The sequence below is a fragment of the Mus musculus genome, chromosome 13 (assembly GCF_000001635.26).
Source record: "Mus musculus strain C57BL/6J chromosome 13, GRCm38.p6 C57BL/6J".
Taxonomy (NCBI): Eukaryota; Metazoa; Chordata; class Mammalia; order Rodentia; family Muridae; genus Mus; species Mus musculus.
This window is the reverse complement of record NC_000079.6, coordinates 60,690,947-60,708,338: the sequence shown is the minus strand read 5'-3', so window position 1 is coordinate 60,708,338 and position 17,392 is coordinate 60,690,947. Positions and strand designations below refer to the sequence as shown.

The 17,392-nt window shown below is 46.7% G+C and overlaps 1 protein-coding gene across 8 annotated transcripts in view; it reads right to left on the bottom strand.

Moving 5' to 3' along the window:
• The window catches only part of Dapk1 (death associated protein kinase 1), a 161,469-nt gene that overhangs the window by 54,853 nt on the left and 89,224 nt on the right, over window positions 1-17,392 (bottom strand). For all 8 annotated transcript variants that reach the window (XM_030247400.1, NM_029653.3, NM_001285917.1 and 5 more), the window contains one exon: window positions 11,887-12,108. In XM_030247400.1, the coding sequence (XP_030103260.1) occupies window positions 11,887-12,108 (222 nt within the window). The remainder of the gene's footprint in view (window positions 1-11,886; window positions 12,109-17,392) is intronic.

Here is a 17,392-nt window from a genome sequence, read left to right as displayed (position 1 = left end):
ACATCACCACATAGTCCTCACCTCCTCATGGCAATGACATCGTGAATGTTGCATCATACAGTCTAACTTTTGGGTAACCTCCCACCTCTTACACCCTCCAGCACCTCCCAAGATCAACAGAGCTGGAATTGGGGAGAGGGTAAAGGCTACACTTTCATGTGAGGGACCCAGGATGGCAGTGGGGTTATACTATGCTGAGAGGAAGAGGCCATATCACATTATAACATGGTACTCTGGAAACAGTCATCTCCTGGCAGATACCTTCATCCGTTTAGCCCGGTGACCTAAATCAATGGCCATCGTCAAAGTACCGAAGAATGTTCATAATCAGCACTGTTGTAGGCAGGACTGTGGAAGAGGTGACTAGATCCCCCGAGCACTTGGGCCATGTAGATTGCTTGAACTACAGTACTCATTCCAGGGGAAATGAAAAACCCAACAGCCAGAAAGCCCTGCAGCATATGCCAAGGCTCTTTTTACTTTAATGGCTTCGGCCCAAGCTTTGGAAACCCACAGAAAGAATTAGGCCAATCGAAAGTGGGGCAAACGGAGAAGCTGGGGCAGCCAGACCTCTCTTCAGCTTGGGTAATTATAATCCGTATTAGAACAAAAGGCCAGTGGGACGTAAACCAAGCTAAGACAGTCGTAGATGGAGGATGACTCCAAACCCAATTTATCTTGTCTAGCTGGACACAAGGGGAAGTGATTATCCAGGGGCTGTGAGACTTCGGCTCCTCCTTTCCCACCCAGTTGAAACCTCCACCGAAGGAACTAAAATGACGGCTGCTGATGGCTGCTAATGACCTGGAAATCCAGGCTGAAAAGCCACCAGCCCATCAGAAAGAACAAAGCAAATGAATGCAAAGGGTCGTGCTGTCCCTGAGACAGACATGTGGAGAGCTGAACTCCTCAGGGGCACACAGGAGGCCCTCCCCTCACTTTGAGAATTTATTTTTAGGAGGAAGAAGAAAAGGCAAGTAGAGAAAGGTTTTTAGAACTGAAATTCACTTGTGGGTACAGAGGCTTCCCATCACTTCCGCCTTGTTACCCATCTTCGTGCTAAGAAGCCCAGCCCCTGGGAGTTAATAATGGGGATCAAGGGCAGGGCAGGAAAAAATTAGGAACCCTGCAGAGTCTATACAAGTGAAGAGAGCCTTTAGCTGACCACCCATATTGAAAGGAAAGGGATGAAGCAGACTTGTCCTGCTAGAAGATGGAGCTGAGAGTAGAGAGCCAGCCCCACAAGAGCCGCTCAAAGACGGAGACGAGATCAGCATGTCCCTTTCAGCAATATAGTCCAGGGGCATGAAAGAAGGACTCCATCTTAAGCAAGCAGTTGTTTGATCCTCTGCCGTCTTGATTTCTTTCTATGAATGTTGATTTAGAATCTGCTCCATGGTGGGCAGGATTATACTACATGTCTATGGCAAGTTCAGCTATCCACATCCCAGTGACATAAATCTAGCATCACAGTAAGATTTTAACACCTGCAGTCCCATCCACTGACAATCCTTCCTGTCAAAACCTGCACATGTTCAGTAGGAATACAATGTCCTATGGTCCCGTGCTGGTGAACTGCCTGTTCCCATTAGAGAAGATTACTTTAAGCATGGTAAGTCACCGTCTTAGTAAGGGTTTTTATTCCTGCACAAACATCATGACCAAGAAACAAGTTGGGGAGGAAAGGGTTTATTCAGCTTATACTTCCACACTGCTGTTCACCAAAGTAAGTCAGGACTGGAACTCAAGCAGGTCAGAAAGCAGGAGCTGATGCAGAGGCCATGGAGGGATGTTATTTACTGGCCTGCTTCCGCTGGCTTGCTCAGCCTGCTCTCTTATAGAACCCAAGACTACCAGCCCAGGGATGGTCCCACCTACAGGGGCCCTCGCCCCTTGATCACTAATTGAGAAAATGCCCCACAGCTGGATCTCATGGAGACACTTCCCCAACGGAAGCTCCTTTCTCTGTGATAACTCCAGCCTGTGTCAAGTTGACACACAAAACCAGCCAGTACAGTCACAAAGGCCTCAGGTAGCAATGCTGCAGACATTCTTTCTTCTCCTCACCCCCAATTCCCACCCTAGACAGGCCCCTCACCGCTGTTGTTCCTAAGGACCAGAGAGCCTTCTCCCTGCTAGCCTCTTGGATTCACCAGGACTTGGGCCACTTTTACTAGGCACTGTGCTAACCTGCACATCTCCTAAGTGTTTGGAGTATCAGAACAAACGAAATTCTAGCACTGTCCCAGAGAGCGCACGTGCACACACACACACACACACACACACACACACACATAAATGCAATGGGCAATATACTTCTAAAGGTGATGAAGAGATAAAACAAAACTATGGAAGTTGCAGAATAATAGATAGGAATCAAAAAAGAGCCATGGGAACCATGGGTTAGTGAGGAGACCAGAAGCTCACATTAGACCATGTGAAGTTTGAGGAGATCCATTTGGGTGGGCTGATGGTGAGGATGCTTGTGGGCCTCTGAGAGACTTAGTGATGACTTCTTGGGCTCAGAAATACACCAGGAGGCAATGGTTAAGTGTCTTGAACTGCATGCATATTAAAGCATTGTGTGCCACATTTTAGTCAGCCTAAACAGAAGCCCTTTTACTTACCACAGAGGAACAGAGGGCATAGTAAACTCATCTGAAGATGAAAGGAGGCTTAGCAAAGAAGAAAAACAAACAGGTACAGGTTGCTTCCTGCCTCCATCAACATAGCCTCTATTGTAACCATTCTGTGTGTGGATGGCTCTCATCCCTTCTGATGGAAATGGATGGCTCTCATCCCTTCCAATGCGTGTGGATAGCTCTCACCTGTTCAAGTGACAGAGAAATCCAAGGGGTAGAGGAGACAGATGTGCTGATGGTCCAGCAGGTGATCACCCTGGCAATGAGACTCTAAAGCAGCAAAGTCCAGACTTCTCTGCTCTGGTCTCCCTGTCTCCACCTCCCCATTTCAACAATGTTCTCAGTGAAGAAGAAAATGGGGAAGAGGAAAAGAAGACAAATCTCCAAAAGGCGTGCCTTCCTTTGCAATTTCTGAAGGGTCCACTGCTTTTGAAAGGAGGGTTCTTACTCATTCAGAGATAAGTGAACGTTTCTTCAGTAGAAGGACTTCATCGGAGACAGGGTCCCAGAAATCCACCTCAGTCTCATGGGATCAGAAAAATCAAAAGAACTCCCTCACAACCCACTTCTTCAGATCTTTCTTCCTTCCCTAGTTAGCTGGCCTTTCCCAGGTTCCCAAACACCTCCTCCTGACCCCCTTGCCATCCAGGGGTGAGAAAAATGCCTTGCCATTAGTGGCTGTAGCACACTGCTTCCTGACACTTGTTTTCTTTGAAGCATCAAGTTGACAACCCTCGGTAAAGAGCTTCACAACGGTCTTTGTGCCACCTGCTTCCTCATAGGAGGACTCAGACTGATTCAACACACCACTCTCTAAGAAACTCCACTGCAAATATTTTTTCGGCACTCATTACATAAGTAAAAAAAAAAAAAATCATCAACTCATAATGAAAGACATCTTGCTGGGTCAGTTTCTAATAGAGCTGGGCCTTTTCATCCGCTATGCTGCCCACGCTCTATTAGACCTGACATAAGCCTGTAAGGCCAAGCTTGGTCTTGAGTTGTACGGCACATAAAAGGAGGACATCATCTTGTCTTCCAAAGAATTTGTTGACGGGGCACACATGTGCACATGCAAGTGTGACAGCAGAGCCCCAGCTCGCCACCTCATCATCGTCCACCTTCCCACACTTCAGGGAAGTTGAAGAAAGGGCAGGAGAAAGAGGTAGAAAGACCGAAAGTCCTCACAGTCCTGGCTGTCTTTTCAGAGTCCTCTTTGACATCCACTGAGGTAGATGTGGTTTGCAGGCACTAGAATTCGGGAAGCATCACCTGAGGAGGTGGCCAGAGGTGCCTCACCAGCTCATGAAGAGTGAAGTTTGTTAAGCGTATGGATGTTTAGGGCTAAGAAAGCACACATAAAGCTTCCCTGGGAAGCTACTGTGAGATTTCCAACCTCCCCACCCTGGATCTGGACTGACTGGGCTCAGCATTCATGATCTGGACGTGGTGCTGACCTAACTCACACAGATTAGATGAGCTTGTATCAGGCAAGGCCTATGATGGCTGACAGGAATGAGGTGGGATAGACTATATACAGCTTGCCTATTTCCTCTGGCTCTCTTATTAAATGCAGCGTGTGACAATCCTACCCAACTGCAACCACCTTAAAAGAAGCCAACATTATACCAGTCATTTATGTTGAAATATGTTCTGGTTGAATTTTTCCATCAAGCTACTTCAGACACTATTACCTAGGGAGGGTCAGGGTCTGTTAGTCCAAGCCTCCTCCGGTATTGCAAATCTGACAGTGTATCAGCATTCTTGGCATCTTATGGTGGCTGTCCTTGGGAACTGCTATCGTGCACAGCCTAGAAATGCTGCTGATGCTGTCAAGTAAGACAAGCGCACAGTGATTATGGCTGTGTTATGGCTCTGCTTCTCCTCATTGGCATCACAGAAATGGCCACACTATTTTAAAAACACGTTCCATACATTTAAAAGATATCCGAATGGAGATCATCACAAAAACCTACAACCGGTCAAAATGCAGAGAACACCTAATCATGGGGCCCCCAGTCCCAACACAGCTATAAACAAACCCTGCCCCTAAAGCTCAGGAAACATTGGAGAGATTGGAAGAGCCAGAGGACCGGGAAGGAGATCCACCATGAGACAGTGTCTTCTACATAGGACACACATGAAATCTTAACAATATGGCCGCCTAAGCATGACTTTGACAGTGACATCACCAGTTGACATCCCAAGTGGTTAGGAAAATCTCACAAGTCCCCATACCTAGATGAAGAGCTACAGGGAATAAATGACTACTGAGAGAGGGAGAATCTTCTCCAGGGGCAAGCTCCCTAATAGGCTATCCAACAGCAAGTGGTCAACCCTAACATGTATGCATACAAGTAACACTAAATGCACTCAGCAGGTTATGTATGTGTGATTGTGTGTGTGTGTATACATATATTTATACATATGTGTGCATATATATATATATATATGGATGAAGTTGTGCATATATATATATATGGAAGAAGTCATGATGTTCAGAGGGAGGGGGTATAGGGATAGTTGGTAGGAGTAAAAAGTATGTAAATAGAGTACCCATATATGAAATTCTCAAAATATAAAAATAAATGTAAAGATATATATTTTTAATAACCAAGATAGTCAAGAAGAGGTGAGATAAAAGTTATTTGGAAATAAAAATTAGGAGGAAGAGCAATGCATGGATGTTTCTAGAAGTTTTTCCATTTACTTTCTAAACAATGTTTTATAAGGATGGGCCCAAGGGGCTTACAGATAATTCTGGAAAAATTGCTGCTGACCTGTTGTGGACCCTGGTTAATAAAGCAATGGTCCCAAGGTCTGAGGTGTTCATGCTCTCTTATGGAGCACCAGCTTGTGGGTGTACTGTCTGTCTCTAGCTTCTTGTGACTCAAATACCATCCAAGAATTCTGGGTATATAGGAGGCAGAAAGTGTGAGCCGAGCCTGGATCCCCAAGCTGTAGCCCTCAAGCCTCAGTGAGAGGGGGAGCACACTGTGAAGTCCTGTGAAGCCTCAAGAGCACCCCCAAATAAGGGCAGCCCGTGACTGAGACAGAAACTCCACAGGGCTTGCTTCAGTCCCAGCCTTGAGGTGTGCAGCTTCCAAGAGAATCTCACCAAGACAGCAGAGTACAGAGCCCTGTGATGAGGCAGTGTGAAGAGGTCATGACCATGCAGGGGAAAGCTACTTGTACCCCAAGTCCCCCAAACCTTAGAGATCATACCTTCCTTGCATATAATCAGAGGGTCCCCATAACCAAGGTAAACGGCTCATGCAGAGCCCACATTGCTCTAGATAACACAAGAGACAGTGCAGAGAGCATTCAAAGCACACATCCAAGAGCTAGGACACAGATGGCCATCCATGAACCAAGCCAACCACACAGTGAATGCACATCCAAGAACTCAGATACACATGGCCATCCATGAACCAAGCTGTCCACACAGTGAGTAAAGACACCGATTAATCACATAAGGAACACTTGTCAAGTGGCCTGGCGAGAATAAAGAAAGCTTAAGAAACGTGCACACAGGGTTTTAGTTCTCAAGAGCACCCCTGAGTGGAAAGCTGTCTCCTGTATGTGAGCTGATCTGTTGTGAAAGGCTAAGGCTGACGCCAAATGCTCTTGAGTTCTCTGCTTGGTCTTGCCTAATAAGAGATTTCTGAGGGGTGGGGTGCCAGAAGAGCTCTCGAAATTGCCTTCGTGAGCAAAAGCAAAGGTTCAAAAAGTCACTGGAGCGCAATTGCTGGGAGAAACAAACAAGTGTGCCAGCAAGAGGCAGCATCGAGAATCAGGCCGCAGAGGAGAAGTGGGAAGGGCGTGCCTGAGAGACGGGTTCCTACACCTCTCAGCTTCTCCTCCTGTTTGCCACTTGGCCTAGAAGCATCGCTTTAAAAACACTTTATTCATAACTGGACTTTGTCTCTTGAAACACTCTCCCAGTTCTGGGTGAGCCAGCCAAGTGTCCACACCACATCAGCGCATGACGGTGCAGAGGTGATTGCACCTCCGGGTTTGGTTAAGGAATAAACAGGTGATGATCTTACAGAAAGTATCCAATCATACAATCTGCCTGCCAGGAGCAACTTCGTCCAGAACTTCCTACCCCGGCCAATCCCAAAGAGCCAAAAAGAACTCTGTTTAACAGGGGATGAGTTTCAGTCTGTCAAAAGGAATTGTGTGAAGATCAGGCACAGCAGTGTGCATGCAGTTAATATCACAGTACAATACGTGTAAATGTGGTTAGAATCCTATATTGGGTGATTTTTTTTTTACTATGATTATGGGAAGCAATAGAGGAAGATGCCCATACCAAACTCTGACCTCACACATATGCTTTCAGCCATACATGTGCTCCCACACACAGAAACAAACGCACACCTGTATACCATATACATACATAAAAGTTTTAAAATATAATAAACTGTAACCATTTAAATTTTAAAAAGCATTATTTTCATGACCTTCACTTGGAATGGAATCACATAAGTGCGTGTCTTCAGACACACACATACACATGCACACACACACACACACACACACACACACACACACACACACACACACAGGAGAGGCTTAACATAATTTACCACTTGTCTAAGAGGCCATGATTCCAAAATCAACACCTGTCTCTCCTGCTCCCTTGGTTTTGAAGAAGCTCCAACCGCTCCTTGGCTGGGACCAATCTCTTCAGTGTTCTATCTGCCGGCGTCCTCCCTGCATCTCAGTCTGCCCAGGGTCTTTTTATAATGTCACCAGCCACACTGGATGAATGCCCTGCTCTACTCGAGCCTGACCACGAATGAACTAACCACACTGGAAACCACCCTTTGTCCCAGGAAAGTCACATTCTGAGAAACTATTAAGAGTTTCAATATATTTGGATACGGGGGGCATAGCCCAACCACGAGCATCTCCTCAGAAGACAGGGCCTAAAGCTGGCACGGCATCTGCATCAGAACACATAGCGAGGGATGCAGTTCAGCGGCCAAATGCTTGCATACAGCGTTCATGAAGCCCCAGGTTGCATCCCTAGCAAAACACAAAGCCAGGCTTAGTGGTGCAGACCTGTGATTCCCTTGAGAGTTATAAGTCATTCTCTCTACATAGCACTTCAAATCTAGCCCAGGAGAGATGAAGCCCTGTATCAAAGATTGTTAAATACTTATTAATTTTTTGTTTGTTTTTGTTTTTATTTGGGGACAGGATTTCTCTGTGTAGCCCTGGTTGTCCTGGAACTATGTAAGCCAGGTCAGCCTCAAACTCACAGAGATCTACCTCCTCTGCCTCCCAAGTGCTGGCATTAAAAGGTGTGTACCACCACCACCCAGATAATTAATTAATCTTTGAGTCCCTAAAATAAAACTCTAGAAAAGGGTGAAAACCCTTGTCTTCTGTAAGCTTCTCAGGAGACTCTAAAGGATGCTATTTCTTGGGAACTAATGTTTGCACACACTGTCCAATGTTTTAAACTGTTTCCTAGTGCTAACTCTGTGCTGTGTCTTTCAGGGAAATCTGGACCCTCTAGGGCTTTCAATCTCCACTGTTTACCTAAGGTGGCTTCCTCTATGGCAGTGGTTCATTGATGCCACTGCTCACATGAAATGCTCTCAAACTGGGACATCTGTAAGGCCACAGCAGGTGGCTTTCACATATTGTTTAATCTTCTAATGAATATTATAAACTGATTATGCTGTGTACATTAAAAAATAAAAAAACAAGGCCGGGCATGGTGGCACACACCTTTAATCCCAGCACTCGGGAGGCAGAGGCAGGCGGATTTCTGAGTTCGAGGCCAGCCTGGTTTACAGAGTGAGTTCCAGGACAGCCAGGGCTAAACAGAGAAACCCTGTCTCGAAAAAAAAACAAAACAAAAAAGACCAAAAACCAAAAAACAAAAAACCTAAATTATACTTTAAAAAAAGAAGAAAGAAAGAAAAGAAGAGACGAGAAGAGAAGAGAAGAGAAGAGAAGAGAAGAGAAGAGAAGAGAAGAGAAGAGAAGAGACGAGACGAGACGAGACGAGACGAGACGAGAAGAGAAGAGAAGAGAAGAGAAGAGAAGAGAAGAGAAGAGAAGAGAAGAGAAGAGAAAGCTTGAAAGATCTGGCCAATCCAGATCTTAAACTCCAATGACAAACACCTTTGGTGTGCTACACACCAATGTGCAATGCTATATAAGCCAGTATGTCCAACTGACACCTTGACACCACTGGCACTTGGAGACAGCATTAGTGTTTACACATGGATCAGAAGTGTCTACCAGAAGCCCATGTGGTCTGTGTGATGCTAGTGGCTGGTGGCTGAGCCTTTAAGAAGGGATGATTAATGAAGGAGGTGAGGTCACTAGAGGGTACCCCCCCCAAGGGTACTAGAATACCAGCCCACCCTAACTCTCTATCTACTTCCTGACCACCATGGAAAGAACAGATATGCACCAACGAGTGCTCACCTCTGTGACATGCTGCCTCTCCACATGACAAAGCCAAGCAACTACAGACTGACGGCGACTCTGAACTGTGAGTCAAAAAATAAAACCTTCTTTCCTTTCAAATTGACCGTCTCGGGCATTTTGACAGAGTCACAGAAAGTTAAGTCACACAGTCAACACTAAGTTCTCTAAGTTGGCTTCGCCGCTTGCCAGGTAAGCAAGTGAGTTACAGAATGATTCAAGCACACACCAAAGTTTTGTAGTGTTGTGCACTGTGCAGTGAGGTGAGTGGGCAATAATCCAGGCAGAAGAGATCTCTGCCTCGGCATGACTCCAAGAACAATGGTGTGTGGAGGATGTGAAGTGGTGATTGCGGGATGTAGCCTATGCCTCCTTCATGCTTACTCTGCACTGAGCTGCTACAGTGGGTAGCTCTACCGTGAGCAGACTGTTCTACCATGAAGCAAGTGGCAAAAGAGAAGTTTATCAACTTAAAGTTACTTTTCAGGGTTGCAAAGAACACAGGGGCAGAGCCTGGCCTACAGTCGGACCTCTGTGCTTTGAACACACAAACAGAAAAATAGTGTCTACACTGGGGTCATCAGAGATATCTCCTCAGATGCCTGCAGGGTAGCTCCAGAAGTGTCTCTTACTCCAGGGGAGGTTGGTCACTTTGCTCTAACTGGGCCGTCAAATGTCTGAACAGCCTTACAGCTCAGTCAGGAACACATATCAGAACCACCAAAGCTACGCATATACTTGAGGTGAAATGGCAAGAACATGATGTGGGGCCACTGGGATCTATGAAAATGCTCCTGACCCCATGATGAGGGAACCATCCTTATAACCTTCCTTCCCACTTCCTGCAGCTGCTCCAGGTGAACTTCCTCAGGCTGTCCTCAAGGTCGCCACACCATTAGCAAAGCTGCACGCTGCCAGGTACCTAACCACATATGTGCCATTAAAAACATCAACACTGCCAACATTGGTGCTGGCAGGGAAACTGAAGCTACCCACTGCTGGGGAGGCTGGAAAGTGAAACTTGACACTCCAGGAAACAAGCCTGGCAGTCCCCAGTGGGATGTCCACATTCCCCAGCAACCCCACTCTAGGGGGTGGGGAGATGTGTTCACATGAGTCTATGAGTGCTGAGGACTGCTCTACTCCTATGATATACTAGAGGCAGCCCACATATCCACTGGGCAATAGAAGAATAAACTTTACCATCCAGGTGGTAGAGTGCTACTAGGCAGTTTTTAAAGGAATAGAGTATGTCTTAGTCAGGGTTTCTATTCCTGCACAAACATCATGACCAAGATGCAAGTTGGGGAGGAAAGGGTTTATTCGGCTTACACTTCCATGCTGCTGTTCATCACCAAAGGAAGTCAGGACTGGAACTCAAGCAGGGCAGGAAGCAGGAGCTGATGCAGAGGCCATGGAGGGATGTTCTTTACTGGCTTGCCTCCCCTGGCTTGCTCAGCCTGCTCTCTTATAGAACCCAAGACTACCAGCCCAGAGATGGTCCCACCCACAAGGGGCCTTTCCCCCTTGATCACTAATTGAGAAAATGCCTTACAGTTGGATCTCATAGAGGCATTTCCTCAACTGAAGCTCTTTTCTCTGTGATAACTCCAGCTGTGTCAAGTTGACACAAAACTAGCCAGTACAGAGTATGTGTGCAAATCTCACGCTGAGTTAGGGAGGCAGGTCTCAGAGTTTACACATTGCTCCATTCTGTTGGCACATTTGGGGGTTAGGACGTGGAGATGGGTATGTTAGAAAGTAGCCCAAGGGACACTGGAGCTTTGTAGAGTGTGGGAAGAGCTGTGGGGCTGTCCTGAGTCACCTGACTATGCCTGTTAACTTTACCATAGCTGTGCAACCCTTCCTTTGGCATTATTTATGTGACTGGACAGGAATTCCCCCCAAACCACAAAAGGTTAAAGGAGTTGTATGCCCATCTAATTTATAGACAAGAAAGGGAGCAGTCAAACAGTGGGCAGGCACACCGGAACTTAGAAAACTCCAAGGAATTGAATGGGACTTGTGGTCCCTGAGGACCACCCCGGATCAGCTGTCAGGGCATGAGCTCCACCCATCCTGCTTTCCCCAAGTGGACATCCAAAATGCCTACAGAGACTCCCCGAGAACCCTCGACTGGCTTCTTCCTCTCTCTTGCAAGAGTGGGCTGCTGGCCTTGATCGCAATGGGTCCCCCCCCCCGCACCCCCCACCCCACACACACAGCACAGGCAGGCAGGGATCCAGGAAAGGGAGAGGCAGGAGGTAGAAACCAGAACTGGCTCAGAACAATGCTTATCAATCAGGCTGCCCACCACGACACCAGATGGGCAAGATGGAAAAGCAGCAGCATGCTTAAAGAGTCCCAGAATCACGTCTCAGCGTTCAGCTTCAACTCCATCCTTCCTGTAATTATCGCTGACAGCTCCACAGTTAAAAGCAGGGTGTGTGTGAAAGATTAAGAAGGAGGAGGAAGGAGAAACAAGAGAAAGGAGGATGGAATGAGAGAGGAAAAAGACAAGGAAAACGGTATGGTATACGCGTGAAGCTTACGGAGAAGCCCCTAAGTATGGCAAACAAAGATGAATTTCAGAGTGGGTGAGCCCCAAGACTCATGGACCCTCTGCAAATCAAGTGTTCCTTAGTTACTCGAAGCTGCATCTTTCAGGCAGCTCAGGCTCAGGCACACAGCTCAGTGCTTCTCTCAAGGATGGCTCAATTGGGATAACGATAGCCCATGCAGCCCCATGCCCTCCCCACGGTCTCTTCCAGACACCACAGGGAACACTCACAGCTCCAGGATCAGAATGACATCTGTCTTGTTCTCATAGACCTCATGCAGGGTGATGACATTTGGGTGCCGGATCTCCTTCAGGATGCTGACCTCCCGCTCGATGTCCTCCCGGCTCACGCCCCGCCGGCTGGACTTGGTCCTCCTTTTCTTGATGAACTTGGCCGCATACTGAAGACCGGTACTTTTCTCACGACATTTCTTCACAACTGCGAACTGTCCACTGGCAGAGAAAGATGGAACAGCATTTAAGGTTCACTGAAAGCAGGATCAGGGCAAGGACATAACATGGGGACACACGGACTGATCAGGGAAGTTCAAAAGTTTGACAATAAACAAGGGAGGTGGGCATACTGTGCATGGTGCAGCTTTACTGAGCCCATTCCCTCTGAGCAATGCCATAAAGAGTAAGGTTTTCTTCCTTCCTTCCTTCCTTCCTTCCTTCCTTCCTTCCTTCCTTCCTTTTCTTTTTTCTCTATTTCTTCCTTTCTTTCCTTTGACACATTTGATTAAATAGATAGCTAGCCAATCTGTCTATAATTTTTTTCCCTCCCAATTCAGGCACTCACACATGGCCTGTTTCAACAAACTCTTCTTCTGCATGTCTAGACACAGAACCAAGAAAAGAGGGAGGGGCGGAAAGAATAATATTGGTAGAGAACACACAAGAGTCTGCCTTCAGAGACATTCCTTGCATCAGTGCTAAATACCACAGCACCCAGAAAAACAAGATCCACAGTCCTCAGAACCAAAGGGCGGAGGAGCAATTTCTTTACCCTGTTCACCCTCCTCCCAGTCGAAATCCCTTTCCAGGGATCTCTGGGTTTCGGGGTTGCTGACTTCAACTCCAGGAACTGGATCATGGGATCTAGATTGAGCCAATCAGTGCACCGTATTCTTTTAACTCCAATGACAGACACATGGCCCATGTAAAACCTTTCAGACAATGGGGAGGCAGTCTTTATGAGACTCTCTTCACAGACACTGAACGATATATAAAACTCGAAAGTGGCTGAGCTATGTGGGATCAGTAGGGATCAGCTTGTGGTTTAAGGGAAACCACTGCCAGGCGTGCAGTGGAGGAAAGGAAACCAGGTCTGTGGGACACTGCAGAGTGGCTGAGTTGATGCTAGCCTGAAACTATGTAAGTGGACTTTTCAGTACTTAAGCATTCCGACTAAAGGCAGCTTGATCTGGGTTGTCTTTTTCCTGTAGATAGAAGCATCCTCAGTGTCACAGAACACACAACCAGATCTCATTCCCACGCATGGAGATCAGAAAGGAAGTTAGCAAGACAGCGAGTGGTTAGATAACAATGAGGCCATGCAATTACATGGCAATCCCTCGGAGGTACTGAGACACAGGAAGAAACATCTGGATCAATCCCCACCCTCTCCTTTCTTCTCTATTTACAAAGGGTCTGACCACCCCTCAGGCTGTGTACACTTCTGCGCACCTGCTGAAGAACATACATGAAAACAACAAGAAGAAACCTAAATGAAAGGTAATATTTTCATATTAGGAGAGGACAATTCATCACATTTAGCAGCAGAAGCCACTGAAGAAAACACACTCACACATACATACATACATATCACACACACACATATACACACTCACATACACATATATCCTACACATACACTCACACATACATACACATATACACAAACACATTCACACATACATACATACACATTTCACACATACACACACACACGTATACCTACACACATTCCACACATTCACACTCACATACATATACACATACTACACATACATACACATATACACACACATTACACACTCAAAGATACACACACTCACACCTGCATACACAAAACAAAGATTATTTTTGCAGCAACTTTTTTTGTTGTTTTGCATGATGGGTTAATCCTCATTTCCCTCTCCTGCAGCAGAACACTGGAGAGCCAGGATTGGCTGCTGTGAACTCGCTGGCTTAGAACCAAGACAGGATGTGACTATCTCAGTCACTTTACAGTTTCCCTGGGAATCCCACACCGGTTTCTGTTGCAAGGTAGATGGTAGCAGAGAGGAGCTCCCACAACCTGTATAGAGAGCAGGTTTACATCAGCTTGAGAGTTCAGAGAAGAGATGCCAAGTGGTCCTCACTTCACAACTACATCATCAGGCCCCACTAAGCATACTCAAAAGGATGCAGGATGGAGAGGTGAGCTGAGATAACCAATGACTATCCCAGAACCCCCAGAGGCTGGGCTGTGCGTGCCTCACACATGGACAGAGCGACTTGGATCCAGGATCAAGGCCCACTCTCTATTGATTCATGAAAAACTTCTGCAGAGGAGCCTCACCTCTAATTGGGAAGTTAGACGTTCTCGTGGATGTGGCTGCACTTCTCAATGTCCCAAGGTTAGGTAATGTCCAGGTAGGGTTAACCCTAAGGCCTATGATAGGACAGAACAGCAGCCAGTGCAGCCCAGCTAGAGCCCAAGGGCGAGGGAGGGTAAAGACATGCCCAGAGGCACCATGGGCAGAACATCCAGGACTCATGTCCTCAATGATGTCAGCAGCAGACAGAGTGAGAGACTAAGGCCGGATGGTTAGGAAAGGCCCTATCCTTGATGGACACAGGGCTTAAGAAGGTTCCGGAGAAACATCTACACCCATGCCAACGCCATTCCTTTAAAAACACCTCTCCTTATTTTTCTCTCCCTTGGCAATGACTTCATCTTCCCATATCTCCTCAAGTCCTGATTATGGCACACACCTTGTGTGAGACTTTTCATTTTCTGACTGCTTCTCTCTCCCCCCTTCTCAAGGATGTGATTTTCCTGAGGACCAAGGGCTCCAGGCTCCCCTATCTATCGTTTCCTTCCACCCTGGATGCAGAATGCCTCACAGAGTTGATGCACAGCACTGGCATACAAGGCTGACATTCTGAAAACCAGAGTTTTAAAAGGAGTACATTGTGTTATAAGCCAATGAGCTATGTAGACGCTCCAAACCCAGACCACCTACAAGCTGTTAACATGGGCTTACTGCAAATCTCACCAAGTGGTGATAATATCAAGATCAATCTCTTGAAGCATTTGTTAAAGTAGAGAGATGTGTGGATCTGTTTTCCATTGCTATGACAAAATACCTGAGATATCTTATCAAGACAAAAGGTTTGTCTCATAATTTCAGATGGCCCAGGCCTTTATCAACTAGCCTCATTGTTTGAAGCTTGCTGTGGGAGCTTCAAAATATGGCAGGAGTACTTATCAGACCAAAATCTATCACCTCAGGGCCAGACATAGAGTGAGTGAGAAGGAAGCCAGGCTCTCATAAACCACATTCAAGAGCATGCACCCTGTGGTGCTTTGTATATGCTCGGCCCAGGGAGTGACACTATTGGAAGGTGTGGCCCTGTTGGAGTAGGTGTGGCCCTGTTGGAGTAGGTGTGTCACTGTGGGTGTTAGCTTTAAGACCCTCATCCTAGCTGCCTGGAAGTCAGTATTTATCTAGCAGCCTCCAGATGAAGATGTAGAACTCTCAGCTCTGCCTGCACCATGCTTGCCTGGATACTGCCATGCTCCTCCTGCCTTGATGATAAGATCTCTGAACCTGTAAGCCAGTCCCAATTATCATTGTCTTTATAAAACTTGCATTGGTTGGGGGCTAGAGAGGTGGCTCAGCAGTTAAGAGCACTGACTGCTCTTCCAGAGGTCCTGAGTTTAATTCCCAGCAACCACAAGATTGCTCACAACCAACTGTATTGGGATCTAATGCCCTCTTCTGGTGTGTCTGAAGACAGCTACAGTGTACTCACATACAAAAAAATAAATAAATCTTAAAAAAAAAAAAAAAAAAAAAAACTTGCATTGGTCACGGTGTCTGTTCACAGCAATAAAACCCTAAGACATACCCCATGACCTAAACACCTGTCATGGGGTCCCACCTCTTAGAGGTTCCCACACCTTTCATGCATGGGCCACTGGGATGCCCAAATTACAGCAAGGGTAAGCTGCTTAATTGAAGCTCTAACAGATGTAGTGTTTAGAAGTCCTGACAATAGCACAAGTCTCCAGTGACAGCTATTGCTAATCTGCAAAAGCTGACATTACTTCTGCATAGTGCTTGCTTTCATCTCAACACAATGTGATATTACCCTCAAAATACTACTTTCCACAAATGTCCCCCTTGGGGGATGATAGTAGGGTGGGCTAACAAGGACCAAAAGAAAGAAGAAAATGCCCACAGGAGGCTGTATTGCTGAATGTGGCTGCTGGCTCCACCCTTCCTGACATCATCGCTCCACCCTTTCTCACTGTCCCTGCTCATGGTATGTTGCTGCTATGATAGAAAACCACAGACTGCAGCTCTGAGAGCTGAGGGCCACAGGTTGCACACAGTGCTGGCAGCTGGGTGCTCTGGGCCATACCCACTGGCCCACTGTCATCTCCTCCGGAGCATTTCCTCACTAAAAGATGGACTCCGGAAACAAGGAGCTTTCCACCTTAGTTACCTTATGGTTGCTGTGATGAGATACCATCACCAAAAGCTACTTGGTGGTAAGGCATGGCAGCTGGAGCACAAAGCTGGGAGAGCAAACTGGAAGTAGAATGAATCTACGAGCATCGGAGCCCTGGCCTGGTGACATACTTCCTCCAGCAAGGGCTGTACCTCCTAAGCCTCCTGACAGCTCCGCCATTAGGGAAAGAAGAGGTCAAAGGCCCGAGCCTATAGGGCATTCCCATTTAGACATCACATCCCAGCTCATCACAGGCAACTGTAGCAGAGGCTTAATGCCCAATGGGTCACTGGCTGATGGCTGCTAGGGTCCTTTACTTCCTTGGCAACCAGCTCTCAACCGTGGTTCTCCTGGCACCTGCTTTCTACCCCAAATTTGGACTTTGAAGATAATTCTTCCCTAGCAGCCCAACTACCAACATCAAAGGTAAAAAGGGACTTATGAAAATACTTCTAATTCGAGGGTCCCAGCATAACAACATGATCCAATTTGGAGATTAAACCAAGAACTGGAAGGGCACTAGCGATTGCTGCTAGCCCAGCAAAAGCTTAGCATGAAGTGTGGCTTCTGTGCTTGGGAACAGTCTGGACACGGCATCCTGAGTTTTCATGAGACAGCGGTGTGGAGTCCGTCCTGTGAAGTCTCCTGCTAACTGTTACTCATAAGTTCCCGTCAATACTTGTGGCACTGTTTAACAAAAGGCATACTTATTTTACTTTGTGTGCATGAGTGTTTGCCTGCCATGTGCACCTCATGCATGAGGTACCCATGGAGACCAGAAGAAGGCATCAGATCCCTGGAACAGACAGTTCTGAATCACCATGTGTATGCCAGGAACCAAATCTGGATCTCCTACAAGAGCAAAAAAAAAAATGTTCCCAGTTGCTGAGCCATCTCTCCAGCCACCTTGCAACACTTTGATGTGAGCATGTGTGTGTGTGTGTGTGTGTGTGTGTGTGGCGTGCACACACACAGAAAGAGAAAGAGAGAGAGAGAAAATGTTGAGTTGCTA